Below are 18,094 nucleotides of genomic sequence, written 5' to 3' on the forward strand. Positions count from 1 at the left end.
CATCATACACATACACATACATCATACATACACATACATACATATATATATATATATATATATGTATGTATGTATGTATGTGTAAAATATAAAAGTAGAAAATATATATATATATATATATATATATATATCGAAATGCTATTCGGAGTTTTTATAGAAAAATAAAATAATGCATGTTTCTAAAGAATGATTAATATCTGAAGTATTGTAATTGCTATTCTCCTTCAGGGAAAAGAAATATTTTTTTTTGTTAAAAATATTTTATAGCCGAAAATATTTTAATATTTTTTCCTACTATGTTTATAAATAAGAGAAAATGCATTGTCTTCAATTGTCTAATAATTCGAGGTATGTACGAATTAACCGGAGAGGTTTTCAATCCTATACATACATTCATACATGCAGGAAAGTATCACTCACTTTAACGTAATACACATTTCATATATATAAATAATCCGTAATGCCTTTTGCAATCATTGAATCCTAGTAGCATTAAAAACTAGCAAATATCATGTTTGCACTTCTCGAGAACTTAACTAAACGAGAATTTGAATTTGTCAACGCATCTAAGCCATATTGCATAACTGTCTAAAAATTAAATTAAAAAGTTACATTCACATAATTATAAATGTACACAATATAACTTTACTTTGCATGCGTCAAAATTACAGTTGTCAATCTATTGGCATCTAGAAATTTGCTAAGAAAGTGCAAACTGTTATATTTGCAAAAAGATCTATACCTAAAACTTGATGCAAATTATAACATAAGTTTCCTTGATAGTGAGGATGATGATGACGATGATGATGATGGTGGATGCAGAAAAATAATGTGACTATCGAGCCAATTGAATGAAATGATTTTGTTTAAACAAACAAATATCACGTAATATGTGCATTATTAGAAATGACTAGAAACCATAAGTTTATTCAACTTTAAATCGTTTACTGAATTCCTCTTGCTGCTTTTCCCTCCATTCTTTTTTTGGCTTCATTCTCTTCAATTGACCATCCCTGCCATTAATGAAAAAAATATACATATAATTATTTGTCGAATATATATATATATATATATATATATATATATATTTTTTTCTTTTTTCTTTTTTTTCATTTTTTGTAAAGTATTCCTAAACTAATATCAAATATTACCATTGCAGATCGACGAGACCACCTTGCCGCGCTATCACAGATTTCACCCGATTCGCGAAATCGATAGCACTCTCTCCCTCATTTCTATACATAGGAGGAAGATACCAAACATCGCAGACTATCGCCCAGCTCGACATCATCATATACAAATAGTGTATCATCGAATATCGACTGCTGTTCCAAAATGCATCACCAAATCTTGGATCGTACTATATATTTAAAAAGAGAATGAAAATTCTGAAGAAACATCATGGATACATATTTGAAACATTGTACATTTAAAAAAAAATTACTTTTATGGCCACAGGATAAATAACACTGTCCACTTCAAAACTGCCCTTCTTAAATTGCATAACTGATGTATTGTTGATACATGTGCCCTCTGGAAAGATGAGTATTGGTGGATTTGTGGGATCTGATACATGCTTCTTTAATCTATGCAAAACATAATTATAACATATTAAGAATTAGATTATTGTGATATAAAATATGACAAGAAAATGTATAATAATTGATTGAACCTCTTTGCAACTGCTTCTCTGTCTTTGACTTCAGAACGTTCAAACCATATATGTGGAGAGGCACGAGCAAGAGCTCTTTGTAATATTCCTAAGAAACCACCATGTCTCTGACCTATCTATAACAAGAAATGTAAATAAGACAAATTAATCTATATTTAAAATTCAACATTGCCTTTCAGAAATTGTACACTGTATTTGAATTATAGATATTGAAGTTTACATTAATAATGAGAATTATATCAATAATTTAATTAATTATAATTTAAAAATATAGAAAAATATCTTGTTTTTTAATAATTCGAAAATAGAGTTTAATATTTAATTTCATTTAAAATTTAGTTTTTATTTATCTAATGTCGTATATTATGTTGACTTTTCATTAAATTTTCGTTAAGAAAATTAAACGCTCTAACGAATTTATTGATATACTATACTGTCAAGAAATATACAATTTCTGAAATAACAAGACAATGAAATTATAACATAATGAGATATGCAAGCATGCTTTTGCAGTTACAAATAACATGCTTCTAAGAATATTTGTAAAAATTGTGTCACTGTAAGCAAAGCTAAAAGGGACTGATATGCGCCAAAAAGCAACTCTAAATGGTGTGATATTTATATTCAAAGAATAACATACCAAGGAATAACAATTATCACACATGAGTACGAGTACATCAATGGGAGATGTATGATTAGCAACACATATGCCTCTGACAGGTCGATTCTCTGGGTTGTTGTATGTGATGACTGAAGACAGAGCACTGGATAAGACAGCAAAGCACATTAGGGAGACTTTGTAGTTCAGCCACCGCTTGAAGCTACCCTCGGGGACGTAACCCACTACTGCAGTGCACACTGTCAGCCACATCACCTGTAAACCACAAGCTTTGCACCTGAGAAACGTGGGATTCCCTCTTTCTATTGTTGCTGAGTAGGTACTACCTGTAAACCAAAGTTACAGGATACGTTACCTGTAACATTTACCAGTAATGCGCAACAACTTCTGTAATGCTAGTAACAAATATCCGATTTTCAGTTGTATACGAAAGTAAATTGATTAGAATCACGTTTTGTTTTATTACACGGTATAGGTATATGAAGGATTATACGAGATAATTTTATATCTATTGTTTAAAAAATATGCTATATATGTATATATTATTGTATGTATATATATGTATATATATATATATTTAAAAAATATGCTATATATGTATATATATATATAGCCTATTTATGCGCACATAGAGAGTAATTAAATGATAGGAATTATAAATATTATAATAAATGTTATAGAATAGACATTCCCAAAATACTAAAGAAGAGTAAAATTGAAACAGACGCGCTATAAACATTAATAGATGAGAATTATATTCGCCACGATAAAAATATGGACTCAATGATGATATGACGACTTGCTCAAAGCTGTAAAGCTTATTTATAAATAACATCTCATCCACAGGATATTACCAAAGAGAATGTTGTTAGCGTGGATAAGATGCAGATATCGAGAGTGGACGTATGATTCGCCACGCACACCCCTCCGTTCTTTGGTTTGTACTCTGGGTTGTGAATTGTGATCATACCCAAAATAGAACGTGACATTATTCTGAACGCAATAAGGGAGGTCTGGTTGTTCGCCCAATGTTTTACGCGGCCATTCGGTAGAAAGCCGATTAAACATGTTACGATTACGAGATATAGTACCTAAGAAGCTTTGATATTAGTATGTGTAACAGCTTTTTAAATTTATATTTGACATACAAATCTTAATAAACTATATAGCGTTGCAAATTTAAAATATCTAAAAGTACAAAAACATTAACTATTGTGCATGTTTTTTGAAGATACTGACAATCTAAATATTTTTTATTAATTAAAGAAAATTTATACTATCAGATAAATACGAAACAGAATTCTTATTTTTAAAGTCGAGTTTATTATATATTTACTATTATTATTATTATTATAAATAATGATAGTTATATAGCGCGCATATAATATATGAAATAGTATTGCACTTACCCCTATAAAGCAAATAAATATCCTTAGGGGTAGAAGGAAAAAATAGCGCATGACGAATCCGAACATCCACATGAAAGTTAACTTCCAGGAAATAAATTCATAATATCTATTCGTTCGTGTTAATAGATTCCAATTCTATATAAAAATGCAATACAAATTATTCAAAGACACACGTAAATTTATTAAATGTACATTAATCTATAACTATTGTGTAAATATCAATTTATGCTTTTAAGCACAATCGAGAAAGGATTACCTTAAGTTCTTCTGCTTCAAATCGTGATGTCACTTCATCCTCTATGATAGCTTCAACGCCCGCTCTGATGAAGTCCAGGCAGCTTGTTGGCGCAAATCCGGCTTTTAATGTTTCAAAAGAGTTTTTATGATCAAGGCTGTCCTAAAACATTTAAAAATAATTGAAAAAATATTTCCAATTTGCATAAGATTTGACAAAAGTATAATCTGTTATATATATTTTTCACTCTATAAATTTACCTCTTTAATTTCATCGATCGTTGTTGTTTCTTGTTGATCGTTTTTTAGATTCGATTTTTGAACGTGATTTTTGTGATTGTGCATTTCTGGTTCTGGGACTAAGATGAAGTCCTTCGATCTAGCTATCACCGAGTTGCCCGCACATCCGTTTTCTGCTTTTGTCGATGTTTCTGTTGAATTTTTTTCCATGATCGTCGGCGATTCGAATTCCTCTTCTGTACTAAGATTCTCATCTGCATCCCGATTACCGTTTCTCTTCTTCACATTTTCTATGTTTTGTCTGCCGTACTGTAACACAATGAACCGTTCATAAAATATGCACGAATTTATTACGTCGATTATTTCTTGCATCATTAAGGTTTTTTTAACGGACAATTATAGTTTAAAGGTCGCAAGGCATTTACATCATCGCCAGTACTAATAATTTCTCTTTCTTTTCACGGACTTCTAATCTATACGCGATATAATGGAAGACGCATGTACCATTATTATTATTCAAGAAACTGAAATTGATTTGAGTTAAGATTGATTGAATTAAAATACTACAATTTAAAAAATAAAATAGGTTAAAGAAAATTATAAATCAAAATCTCTCCAAATTTATATGCCTTTAAAAATATAGTATTATTCATAACAATATGTATCTGATTTCATTATTGTGAATATCCGCGATTATGTGATTATGTAATTTAAAGAGAAATAAATCAAGGAAAAGTCACTCTATGGAACATTACGTAATATAAAAATAACGAATACTTCGTTATTGTAAGATATAAAGGAAAATAGATGCACACGATGCTATGCGCTCAAGAATTAACATATGTTATTGAAGATTGGCATACTTGATAATCATATCATATGGCTATCGAGACTTTAATCTTTGTTCACTCATTCTAATGACAAGTCAACCTCGCAATGAATCATGCGTTACAGGGGCGAACTTCAAAAAGAAATCCATGCGTGAACATCGCGTGCCAAATGAATATTTATCATTTTGATTAATATTTTGCAGATTGCCGTGATCGATTATCGTGCTATCTTTAATATAAAGAGTATTTTGATACTTTAATAAAATAAAAATTTAATCTATTACTTTGAGACTATATTAAATTATTCATTAAATATTCGATAATTAGATGCATTTTATGTATTTTGTATATAAATATAGAGAAATCAAAAATAGTGTTTTAAACTATTATCTACACAAAGAACGACTTTATTTATAAAGTTATTTATAAAATCAATTTATATAAATCTTAATTTGTTGTACAAAGATTAATGTATTCTTCGTTATAAATTTCTAAAAATTGTGATTAAATTTTGATTTTAAATTGCAGGTTCAAAACTTAAAAAACAATGGTATGAATGACGCAAACAATTATTCAGCACGAATGCATCATGATGAATATAAACTTCTGGCACAAATACACTAAGTCATTTTTATTTGGATATGTTCATTGAACTGGCATTTATTCATTTGTATCAAAAATAGTTATGATATAATCATAATTCCGTATCATATCACCTCAGTCCAAAGTACTATATAATTGAAGTAACTTTTAATGAGTATGAAGTGAATTTTCACGAGTAATCGATTTTAACTGTATTTTTAGCATTTGATCGGCGAATACAATTTTGCATATGAAAATTTAAAAAAATAATGCGCCAAATAATATTTTATTATTTTTCCGTACAAATTGCTAACACATTATATTTATTGATGTGACAGCAAATTTGACAATATAACATGTCTTTACAAGATGTGATGCAACAATTGTCAACCCAATAATGGTAAATAATACAGCTATTAAATAATTTAATCATTTTATTACTTTAAGTAAAAACTAATTGAACGTTTTGATTCAACTCAGTTTAAAAATAATATCTAAAGAATAATGTAAATTTTTATGTTAGTAATATAAATTTTTTAAAATCAACTTTTTTCACATTTTGCGCGAAATAAAAAATTATAAAATTTTAAAGAATAAAAATTGCAAAAGAGAACAAGAAAAAAGGTAAGACGAGAAACGCTGTTTTACATAAATGTCACAATATTCAAATAATTGTGGTCTAGATTATTGTATCAATATTACATAATAAGATATCTTTGAAGTGGTATGATGTTCTACTTTTGTTACCAAAAAACATGATATCGGAATTTAAATTATATTTAAATATCAGAGTGCACGTGATTGCAATTAACAAAGCACATTTAGATTCGATGCTAATTATATGAATCATTTTTATATTGATATATTTTATGAGAAAATAATTTATTCCAAATTTCTCCGTCATTACATTTGCAGTAGCGCGAGATGTGAGACATATATGCTTGTACTTATCATGAAAAAATTTCGTATATATTCCTTTCACAATATACTTTTATTGTTAATATAGGTCATTTAATATGAGCAAGAATCTCTTACGTTAGTTGACATTAATTATCATTGTTGATCATTCGCTTTTTATTAACATTTCCGTTACCATATTTTGCATACATATGTCATCTCGATTCATATAAATATAACAGGTCAATGTCATACACACATATCGTGCAACATAAAATAATAAATATTAAGATATATATAGCATATTAGTTTAGAGATAAATGATATAGTAAAAAAAACTTCATATATCTTTTTAAAAAACATATTGCAAGAGAATTATTTGCATCAGGCATTTCTTCATGATTTTTATTGATAATAATAACGTATATTTTATAACTTATAGCTATTGCTATTAATTGGATGCAAATAAGTTGTAAAAGAAATAACGTAAGTTACTTCGTCATCTAATCAATACTTTACACGTTTCAGTGCACGAATCACAGCTTCAATATTGTATCTGATGACTGACGACACGTGATATCAACGTGTGAGAGCACCCATATCACGCGGCAATATATTCATGGGCTTTCTCCAGAGAGAAATAGACGAAACCTCTCACTAGCAATCGAAAATGGAAATTCAGATAATTCGTAATCGCTAATGCTGCAAGCATACATAGACTTTATTTTAATTTTATTTGTATGTATTTTTCTTTGAGAATTTTTGCTTTATAAATCCATAGAAGATATCAGTAAAAATTAGAAAATCTCACTTAATTTTGTAATAAGATAAATTTTCAAATCGCAGTAATTTGTTTATAAATTAAAATAATATAAGTTTCAGAGTGTAGCTTTTTATCGTCCCAAGAAAATGAACTCTAAAGATTTCAAATTTTAATATGATTTTTATTAATTGTTATGCAAGCTTTGATTTTTTTTTTAAATAATGAATCGTTCAACAGATACAGATATATACTTATAATGTCATGCAAATAAATCATGTGTGTCTCAAGGTTTTCTTGTTTATTTAATAATACCAACTTAATTGATTGCAAATGATTACGTATACAAGTTCCAGAATAATATTTCATAATGACATATAACATTAAAAATGTTATCGCAGAAGATTTTTACAAGTATATCAATGTATTAAAATAATAATAACAAACGTCGTTTTATATATAAAAAAATAATTAAAATTATACAATAATTAATTATTTGCAGTATAAATTGTATTGACTATTTAATATTAGTTTACTTAATAAATACTTTAGGGATTAATTGATCGAACAATCAATTATAAATATAATTCATAATATCATTGTTTCGTTGAACAAACTTTGAACTGATCATTATCATTTGATAAGTACATATTAGATATCTCTATTCTCTTATCTGCTTTTAATACTTTTATAAAAAATCAATCACAAAAGGGTCAAAGATCTTATAATAAATAATGTATTACAGATTTTGATAGATAAATTTCTTTTATTCAATGAATATCTAAGTCGAATCGATTATGCCGTAATGCACTTCAATAATGTTTCCTCTGTCACAATATTATAGCTTCAATTTAAAAAAAAAAAAAAAAATGAAAAATACATAACTATGCAATTGTTTGCAACGCATGCAAGTAAAATTATTTTGTGGTATTGTGTTTCTTATGCAACACAATTTGTATTTTCGCAATTTTCTGTTGCAATAAATTTGACGAGAGATCTAGATAACAAGCCATTCAATATCTTTACATATCTCAGGATGCTTTATATAGTACGCAAAATAAATCATATCAATGATTGAAAAGACAGGAGTTTAGGCGAATCTAGGTTACATCTTACACTTTATAGATCAAAACAGGGAGGTCATGTAGACAGATATGTATATGCATAGATTCTATAGACAAAAATAATCTCTCTATCTTCGCGAACACTGTGTATGTATCGGTTGAGGAACCCGAAATACAATTACGCTTCATGTATTATTCATATAAGAGACCATTGAAAATTTATTCAAATTTTAATTTAAAAGCAGCAAGTATAAGATTTTTGTGCATTACAATAAAAAAATACGTCTTTATTATTTGTATATATTAAGATATAAGAGTCCGGTTTTTTTTTAAATATTGATTCTTAATCATTATAGAATCGATTCCAATGGATTAATAAAATAGTAAAAAAGCTAAAAAGATCTTATATTAAATTTCTGATCTATTATTTTATTTTAATTAAAAATGTTACAACACCTACAGTTTTGCAATTACATAGTGCAGAACTTTTTAAACTATAAAAGCTTCAAAAACGAAAGTAAATAAGAAAATTAATTTTATATTTAAATTCATCTTTATTATTATTCTAAAAAATCTCAGAGAAATTTTAATAGAGCTATAATTAACTAAATTCTATTTATCGTGAAATCAAAGTGATAACATTATTATGATAAATAGAGGCCACAAAGTATAGTAATAATATAAAAATAATTTGTTTGCGAGAATGAACGCCTACACATGACCGATTTGCGATGAAGATCATTATCGCTATTTTCGAAAGCAAGAATACCTAGTCTGATAACACAAAGTTTGCAGAATAAGACTGCAATTAAAGTACATCGAGCATTGCTCTGATTAACGCAACATATGATAAAAAACAATATTTTGCAATTTAAGAAAAATATGTACATTGATTGTTCAAGTGTTGGCAAAATTTTTGGCAACTCTTTTCGAGACAGGCACTATAAAATTGTTATATTCTATCTTTCTACATTCTTCTTTGCGTGAATAATTTTACCATAATTATAAATAAATATATTAAAAATTTTATTTTTATTTAATATAATATCAATTTTCTGTTTTCTTTCTCTGGTGTTTAAACAATTGAAAAAAACTTAATACGAAGTGAAGATAATAAGAAGTGAAAACAAATAAGATCCCCAAAATAACAGTTCAACGTTGACAACAACAAAATTTAATATATGCATTTATACTTTAAAATATTGTAGTAATAAAAAATTAAGAATGGGATAAATAGTTTTATATGCTTTTGTTGAATTATAATATATTAAAAAAAATTACTGCTTAAGTTTCTTTGCTAATATCTTGATCAGATCTTATTGTTAAATCGAAATGAAAAAAAGTATGAAGAAAGCACGAAATTATACAAATAAATATTTTTTTTTTAATGAGCTTACATTTTACATTACATTTTTCCTCATTAAAAATATTTTAGATAAAATAGAAAAGTATTAAAATATTTTTAGAAAAAATATTTTAAATTCATTTTTTTAAATATAGAAGTTTTCATATCAATACATAAATATATTATGTAGGAACGCAAATTTATTTTGCCTAGTGTGTATACGCTATTTCGTAACTTTCAACTGGTTTTTACCAATGTGTTCGATTTTGTTAAGATTTTGTCTACAATATTTAATATATATTCATTATATTCATTATTCAGTGTCTAGATGATCAAATTGATCACGTATACTTTACAAATCGACTTTTCAAACTAGAATACAAATCGGCTTTTCAAACTAGAATAACATCAATGATAAGTTATTCGCGTATATACTTGGTGTCACAGTGCGAAAAGTTGAACAAAGTTTCAAGGTACTGATAGATTCTTAGAACTCTTTTGATTTCGCATCAAAAGAGATATCAAAAAGTTACATATGCTAAATGAAGTTTTCTTCATTCTTATCAAACATTATATTTGGTTCATGAAAATCTGTAAAATTTCTTCCAACTGTATAATTTTAATTAAATTGAATAAATTATGCTAATATTTATTACCAAATAAATGTAAAAAAATAATCAAATTACTTCGAATAATTATATGCTGAATTAGCAAAGAGACAGAATTATATTTATTAGAAATATGCGTTTTCTCTGCATGCACTATAGCATTCCAAGCATTTCACTTGTTAGATCTGCGAAATATACACGTATAATCGATGACTCGGATAAGCTTCTTGACTATAAAAATATAATTATAATATATAGTATTCTCACTTGTGATATCATTAATTGCACTGTGTTATAAGCTATCGCGAACAATTATATCGATTTTACTGGACTTTAGCATAGACATGTACGTTATATGATCAATACACTAGATATACATTAAAAATTAGTTGAAAGTTTGTTCAATGTACAAGTGACTGTTCGCAAAGAATTATACAAATATTTCAAATCCTAAGAATCCCAAGAAATTCAATGTAAAATTTTTGATTCTTTACTGATATTATATTAAATTATATTATATTAAATTATAATATGACTTTAATAAAGAAACAGTAGATTTAAGCATCTAAAATATGCAGTAAATTTAGCAAGTACTAAAGTTTGCAGGTTTTCCCATCTCTTCATATTCCTCTGGCAATCTAAATTCGATTTATTTAGTGTCAACAAGTTATTTCTGTGATTTTCGTAATTATCTTGGCAAATTTCATTTACTAACATATTTCTAATTTTAAATAACTATTTTAAGACACACTGTATATAAAAATCCATATAATCAATTATACATTGAATACTAAAAGATTATCATCGAAGTCACAAAGTCATGCCGGAAATACGCACAACATATATAGCTATGTCTTAATTAAATGTTTAAAAATCAAGTTAAAATGAAATTTGTCTTATTCGTTTATTGAAGATAATTTGATGAACTATTTTGTGAACTGTTTTATTTAAAGAGAACAATTAATGCGTATACGATTTAATAATTTTAGAAAATTTCCATAAATATAATTCGTTTGATATTTCATTCGCATCACATTATTATATTAATCGTACTACTTGTTGATCATAATCTGTTCGCTTTCTATCATATAATTTCGATCATATTTATAATAGAATCATTTGCAATTTTTAAAAGATAAAAATAAAATAATAAAAAAAGACGCACACAAATATTTATCAAAAGAAAGCAAACAAATTATCAATAATCTTAATTTTATCGGCTCTATAACTATATTTATATATTAAAAATAAAAATAAATTTAAAAAATAATTATTATAATTAATAGTCCGATTAATGAGAAGTAACATGTGCGAAATATAAAGTGAAACGGAAATGAATCAATATGATACCATGAATGGACAAATCAGACACCTACGTGTAATATATAATATATCTTATAATATTTTCAATATTGACATTACATTAGAGATATCTGAAAATACAAATGTATAAGTTAATGCTTCCTACAAAATTCTGTTTATGACTTATAAATATCTAATTTCTGATATTAATAAAAATTAAGAGATTATTCTAATTTTAATAATAGAATACAGAGAGTCTGATGCATCTCTAACATCTCTAAGTTTTTTACTAAATAATTAAATTTTTGAAATATTAAGAATAAATAAAAAATAAAACTTTTATTAGTTAATAAAAATTTAATCAAATATTATATTTTTTAAATTTAATATTTTTAATGTTATAATTAAACTTAAAGGAATTTTTTATTAATTTAGCTTCTACAAATCTATGTAAATAAAGAGAAAGTGCGCAATATTCGGCAATTTTTCTTTGGAGAAAGTGCTTTCAAACATCATTTTTGTCATGTAAAAATCTATTCAGACATGTTAATATTAATATTAATATAAAATAGCTCCACAGCAAAAACCATTCTTAACATATTTTTTAATACTGTTTTATTTGCACACATTACTATGTGCATAAACTTAATTATATCTCGTTAACTGAAATTTAATGTGTATCTTTTGTATGTGTTATCAATGTAAAATATCTTTTATAATATGAGATAACAAACATTTTTCTGCATTTAAAGTTAAGTTTGTTTAAAATATATTTTTTATTACATTTATCTATTTTCTCATATTACGATTGCTTTGTTGATTTAAAATATCATTATTATTATTAACGTTATTAATCCATATATGTATAATAATCAGAAATTAATTATTCGATAGAAGAAATTTGTCCTATACACCAATCCATTCCGCCTAAAAATAAATCGAGCCCATGTAACGTTAAACAATATTTCTCGAGAATGAAATTTTTTTCGTAGCTTACATATGTTGAAGTTGCAATTATAAGATAAATAATATGAAACATAAAAAGTGTATCGCGCGTGCTAATTAATTGAAATTAATAGAAGTCAATTCGTTGCGTTTCAACATTATTAGAAATTTATTTTATGAATTATAGATAACATGATAAATGATAATTCAATTAAACAATTTTGTTTCCGTAAAATAATTCTTTCCCATTGGTTGCAAAATTCGGGTGTTCCATAATTATTATTAATATATAGTTTATTCGAATAATTTTATGCATCGACGTTATGCGTAGAAGGTTACCCGATTTTCATTCGATACACGTGTCCTAAAATACAAATACAGGAAACGTTCTTCCGGCGAGAGAAAAGAGGAACGGCAAAGCGAGACCTCATGGGATGACGGCATGTTGCTGACATGTTTTCAATGTCGCAAAAAAACGCATTTTACATCACCGAGATGATTCGAGAATGCCGGTTAAATTCGGAATTTTCAACAGAATATCATGTCCGCACACTCACCTCGAAGAGGGCCAACAGCAGCTTAATGTACAGCCTACGTACTCCGAGGGACTTGCCGATGGAAGCGAGAAATACAATCGCCAGCAATAGCATAAAAAAAGGTATCAGTAGCAAGGAAAACGCGAACGATACCACCGTCCATAGTGACGCCATTTTGCTTACTGCCGAGAATTTCGACTTCGGTAGCTTCGACGTTCGACGCGATGCCCCTTTCCCACTCTTTCCCCAACTTTCCCATCGAAAGAAATGCATGAAGTCGGTATATTCTAGATGAGACACTCGGCAAAAATTTTTGTCGAAGTGCGCCATCTATGAGTAACATCGCGAATGACGATGTCTGAGAATAAAATATATTTACAAAGCTCTAATCAGCAATTTTTCTGATGACATGCCAATATAGTTTCGAAAAATGAAAGCAATTGTTGATGTTTGTTATATTTTAATTGGCTTTTCAATGGCATTTTAATTCTTGCTACACACAAGTTACAAATTTATTCTCCAAGCAAAAGATGTATGGAAAAGAAAATAGTGAAAGATATAATCGATCATATAAAATATCTTCTATATGTATAAAATTTAAAAAAAAAAAAAAAATTATTTTTTCATAAAAAGAAAGATGTTTTACCTTGTTTGTTTTATCTTTAGATGTCCCAGAGAATTTAGTGAAGAGTGAAAATCGCACATTCGTTTTGTTTAAATATATTATTATTATCACTGTTATAATAATTTTTTACTCAGTCCAAATTATTCAATTTAATCGACGTACAATTGTACAATTACATATTGAATAAAACAGCACTCTATCCCAATCGAATAATTGAAATGTGCGCGCACTTTATTTGAGCAGACTCACAATACGTCAAGTGATCCTTATCCGCGAACAAAATGTCGACCGCCGAACTGAATCCGAGACCTTTGCGGGTTTCTCCTTTTATTAAAGTAAGACAAACAACTTTTTATTATCGTATACATTATTCTGCAATATTTTATTTTACGATAATTTAAATATATTTTTTACTTGTAACTTTCCTAATAAAATCTCAGTACTTTCCGTCTTGATCAAAAATTGATTTCATTACATAATTTGTCTGCTGTTTTATGAAAAAATATGTAATGTGGGATAAATATGTATAAAAAATGACAGTAATAATTTTATTGTTGTCACGGCAACTTGTAGTTTCAAATTTTGTCGAAGAAAATTATCAATGTTATTCCTTATTTTCTAACCTGAAATGAACTTGAAATGTCTTACATGAAATCATATAAGAGACCTTTATTAATATTGCATTTAATATTTTTTATAAAACTTTGCTGTCTTTATATATTTAGAATCAATTAATATGTATTTTATTTTATAGTTTTGTCGCTGGAGTTTGCTTCTTTCTGGAATTGCTTATGGTGCATATCACCAGCGGAGATTAAGTAGAATAGAAAATGCTCGTAGAGAAGAGGAATTAAGGCTTAAACCAATCCGCGATGCTAAACTAGCTGAGGAAAAGAGACTTTCCATATTAGGTAAAACATTCAATTATATAGATATATATCTTTAAAATATGCCATTTTATGTATATATATTTGATAACAAAATGTTATAAACATGAATTTTTTATTTTTTTTTCAGCCGAGCAAAAAATGCTTGAAGAATTATTCAATCCACCCAAAGCAACATAAACTTAATTTGTTTGGCATTAGTATATATGTTCACAAAAATATTGATTGATCTATAAAACTAGTCGACATATTGCTCCGACATCATTATCATAGTCACAGATGATAAACTCTACATTGTATAAAAGTATCAAATAAAGATCTGTGAAAAATACATAATATTATATAATGGCCCACACATATACAACTTGTGTAGGCAGAATGAGATTGATGGTAAACATTGTATGTTACACATAATATGTTTAAATTATATATATATATAATAACAGACAAAATTTATTGTGTATATATATTGTGTTCGCTTAAAGGGTTCGAGTCCTTGTTCGGGCGATTTAAAAAAAAAGATCGCCCGAACAGGGACTCGAACCCTGGACCCTCAGATTAAAAGTCTGATGCTCTACCGACTGAGCTATCCGGGCTGATATACTAACTTTCTTTTAATGTATTAGATAAACTAATTTAGAATAATAAAATAAATTCTAAATTATTTAAATTACTTTTCTCCCCTGATAATGAATATATTTTAATTTTTTAAAATTATATAGAGATCATTTTTTAAAATATATAATTTGTAATTATTACATTTTAGTAAATTTAAGAAACTATATAGTTTTCATATTCTAAATAAATATAAGTATTATATGTAACATATATATAAGTAATAGTATTATTTTATAATTTACTCATATATTATATTGCTATCATGGTAGTTTTTAACATGTGTATCTTTCTATTTCTATTTGATTTACATTTATGTTTGTATTTATGCAAATAGGAAAGTAAATATGTGTATAAAATAGACAATATATAATGCATTAAACATTCTTTTACAATATTCAATATAGTATACATATCACATTAATAACATAAAATAGAAATGTATATTATGTTAATGTACAAAAATTATTTGCTTGTAAAAAATAATTAAACAATCTATACATTAATATATATCAATATATAAAAATATATTATGTTGAAATAGACACTTAAATCACACATTGGTTTTTAATATAAAAATAAGAATGTGTGTGTTTTGGAGGATTGGTCTCTGAACATATATGTGATTTCTTCTACATGCAACAATAAAAACTAGATATTGTCCTGCTTCGAGATTCTTGTTCCCATGAATTTTATTTGTTTCACATTTTTAAGCTGCAATCATTTCCGTTTTATTGTCCTTAGTAATGAGTTGCAAAAGAGAACCATTAGTAGGCCGATCTTGATTTTGAGACCATTTCCAAAACAGACTATAGACAAAGATAAGCTTATATATCTCAAATTATATAAGATATTAATTTTTTATGTGACAAATTTTATCTTACTTTGATATAAAATCAAGTGGAGTCCATTTGCTTGTATCAGCTTTCGGCATCCATTTTCTATTCATTGGCGTATCCAAAGTAATAGGTAGTATACAAGCTACCAAACTATTAGGAGGAAGACCACTATCTTTAGCTGCTAGAGATTTTGTCAACTGATGAACTGCTGCTTTTGCTATACCATAGCCAATCATACCTGGTTGAGTAGAATTGATTTTTAGTAAATGTAAAAAGATATATAAGATATACTATATACATATATATTATCATTTAGCAAAAGACCTGCTGTTTCTCCCAATGCTGCCTTTGCACCAGTTAATGAAAGAAATCCTCCTTCCTTTAAGTATTGAGTTGCAATGCTAGTGGCTATAACGGAACTCCAAACACTTTGTTTCCACATTAAATCACTATTCTTTATAAAATCTTTGTGTGCTGCATTGCCACCAGCCCATCCTCCAGCTACGCAAATAATACCGTCAACTTTTTCATCTTTCAGAGTATCATTAATCTGGGCCAGAATTTCTGTTTGCTATACAATAAGAAATTAATATACCACTTTGATATATTAATGATAAGATTGTAAATAATAAAAAATTACCTGCTGCTGCCAATTATGGTCAGGATTTACAATCACACTTACATCAGCTTGTTCATTTGGCTTCATATCAATGGAGCCAACCCACTAAAATTATAACACAATACACAGTGTGTCAGAAACTAATATTAAGAAATACTTTTGCACAAAATGTTATATTTTTCTTACAATAATGTGTATTATTACAGGTTTATTATTACAGATAAATACAAGCTATAAAAGGAGCAACATTTTTATAAATAAGATAAGTATGCAATAAATATTCATATTTTAGCATAAAATCTGTGATTTATCTAAATGCATATTCATTACAGATACGCAATCTGGAAGGAGCAGCTGTGAAAGGAGCAGCTGTGAAAGGTTTTACTTGACTGCTATTATATAAAGTGACCTTGGTACACAAAGTTTTTATCCTACATCCTTCATACCATCTTCTATATGTACACATGTATATGTATCTAAGAGAAAGATACAAGTAAATATACATATTTAAAATTTGAATACGTTATACAAAAAATGTGTCTTCAACAAGGTCTTCAAACTAATAATTATATTAGAAGAAAAAAAAATCAGTATTATATTTATTATTATATAGTAATATAATCACAGCAATCACATATATACATATAATGTTTATTGATTAATATATATATATATATATATATATATATATATATATATATATGATGTTTTTTCAAATATATAAACATATATGTACTAAATTAACAAAGAACTATATACAATATTGAATTTTTTTACGCGAAATATTTATAGTATTATAAGTCACAACTTAAACCAGGAAAATTGAAAAGGAAAGTTTACATTTAGATTGAATCATATAATATATCATAACATTTTTAATATTGATTTTCAAATATCACATAAATCATACATCATAGAAAAAGATAAATTTTTTTTTTATTACAGCAAATTTTATGGCAAGAAAAATTAAAATAGCTGTGAAAAAATATGTACTTATCATATCTCACTACGATTATTTCGGGTAAGTTAATTATATCAATAAATCGAATAATAAAAATTAAACTTCTGTATCTTTATTTCATTTTATTCGACGTTGATTATATTTAATCATATACATTTTGTCATTTTTGTACTGTTTAATAGAATATCGAAGAGTGTAACATATGAAATTTTATGAATGCAACGTAGTATGAAACATTTGCCGATAAGATAACTACGCGATTAATTCAAGATTAATATGAGAGTAATGAATTTGTGAATTTCATTACTCACCCAATTTTGCGCTTTAAATTGCGACACGCAAGCCGAGCCGAGTGCGCCCTTTCCCCCGTATACGATTACACGTCCGAGTACCGTAGCCATTGTTCGATAAATGATATGATTTCGCGAGATCCGATACCGAAATTCTACGATCGCTGACGGAACGATACGATGCTTCGGAGCAGCACTTCGGAAAGAAGTGATTG

At 27.1% G+C, this 18,094-nt stretch overlaps 3 protein-coding genes and 1 non-coding gene across 5 annotated transcripts; 1 reads left to right on the top strand and 3 right to left on the bottom strand.

Moving 5' to 3' along the window:
* Positions 1 to 70: 70 nt before the first annotated feature.
* Positions 71 to 13,266, bottom strand: LOC126855050 (glycerol-3-phosphate acyltransferase 3). 2 transcript variants are annotated; one of them, XM_050602394.1, is made up of 9 exons: positions 13,065 to 13,266; positions 4,196 to 4,483; positions 3,957 to 4,097; positions 3,701 to 3,835; positions 3,146 to 3,382; positions 1,673 to 1,788; positions 1,445 to 1,586; positions 1,152 to 1,360; positions 71 to 1,013 (listed from the first exon to the last, which is right to left on the bottom strand). In XM_050602394.1, the coding sequence occupies exons 1-9, from the start codon at positions 13,215 to 13,217 to the stop codon at positions 926 to 928; spliced, it is 1,509 nt and encodes a 502-aa protein (XP_050458351.1). In that variant the 5' UTR covers positions 13,218 to 13,266; the 3' UTR covers positions 71 to 925. The 2 variants fall into 2 exon arrangements, with proteins under 2 accessions (XP_050458351.1, XP_050458353.1); XM_050602396.1 differs by lacking the exon at positions 3,146 to 3,382 and adding an exon at positions 2,313 to 2,546 and having other exon boundaries at positions 77 to 1,013; positions 13,065 to 13,255.
* Positions 13,267 to 13,845: 579 nt separating this feature from the next.
* On the top strand, positions 13,846 to 15,007 carry LOC126855089 (ATP synthase subunit e, mitochondrial). The gene is made up of 3 exons (XM_050602464.1): positions 13,846 to 14,003; positions 14,423 to 14,579; positions 14,686 to 15,007. The coding sequence occupies exons 1-3, from the start codon at positions 13,950 to 13,952 to the stop codon at positions 14,733 to 14,735; spliced, it is 261 nt and encodes an 86-aa protein (XP_050458421.1). The 5' UTR covers positions 13,846 to 13,949; the 3' UTR covers positions 14,736 to 15,007.
* Positions 15,008 to 15,078: 71 nt separating this feature from the next.
* On the bottom strand, positions 15,079 to 15,151 carry Trnak-uuu (transfer RNA lysine (anticodon UUU)). Its single transcript has one exon. It is a non-coding gene; the product is annotated as a tRNA-Lys (tRNA).
* A 389-nt stretch (positions 15,152 to 15,540) lies between these two features.
* LOC126855080 (dihydropteridine reductase) lies at positions 15,541 to 18,091 on the bottom strand. Its single transcript, XM_050602443.1, has 5 exons — positions 17,901 to 18,091; positions 16,650 to 16,733; positions 16,334 to 16,580; positions 16,055 to 16,247; positions 15,541 to 15,979 (listed from the first exon to the last, which is right to left on the bottom strand). Exons 1-5 carry the CDS (start codon positions 17,988 to 17,990, stop codon positions 15,880 to 15,882), a joined length of 714 nt encoding a protein of 237 aa, XP_050458400.1. The 5' UTR covers positions 17,991 to 18,091; the 3' UTR covers positions 15,541 to 15,879.
* Positions 18,092 to 18,094: the final 3 nt, after the last annotated feature.

This window comes from Cataglyphis hispanica, chromosome 15 (assembly GCF_021464435.1).
Source record: "Cataglyphis hispanica isolate Lineage 1 chromosome 15, ULB_Chis1_1.0, whole genome shotgun sequence".
Classification (NCBI taxonomy): Eukaryota; Metazoa; Arthropoda; class Insecta; order Hymenoptera; family Formicidae; genus Cataglyphis; species Cataglyphis hispanica.

Coding starts and splice junctions, on each gene's coding strand:
- LOC126855050 (XM_050602394.1), bottom strand. CDS start 13,217: ATGGCGTCACTATGGACGGTGGTATCGTTCGCGTTTTCCTTGCTACTG. Junction 1,361..1,444: donor TTTATCCTGTGGCCATAAAA/GTAATTTTTTTT, acceptor TTAAATATATAG/TACGATCCAAGATTTGGTGA. Junction 1,014..1,151: donor GGTCTCGTCGATCTGCAATG/GTAATATTTGAT, acceptor CATTAATGGCAG/GGATGGTCAATTGAAGAGAA.
- LOC126855089 (XM_050602464.1), top strand. CDS start 13,950: ATGTCGACCGCCGAACTGAATCCGAGACCTTTGCGGGTTTCTCCTTTT. Junction 14,004..14,422: donor GGGTTTCTCCTTTTATTAAA/GTAAGACAAACA, acceptor TTTATTTTATAG/TTTTGTCGCTGGAGTTTGCT. Junction 14,580..14,685: donor AAAGAGACTTTCCATATTAG/GTAAAACATTCA, acceptor TTTTTTTTTCAG/CCGAGCAAAAAATGCTTGAA.
- LOC126855080 (XM_050602443.1), bottom strand. CDS start 17,990: ATGGCTACGGTACTCGGACGTGTAATCGTATACGGGGGAAAGGGCGCA. Junction 16,734..17,900: donor AATTTAAAGCGCAAAATTGG/GTGAGTAATGAA, acceptor TTATAATTTTAG/TGGGTTGGCTCCATTGATAT. Junction 15,980..16,054: donor CCACTTGATTTTATATCAAA/GTAAGATAAAAT, acceptor CTTTGTCTATAG/TCTGTTTTGGAAATGGTCTC.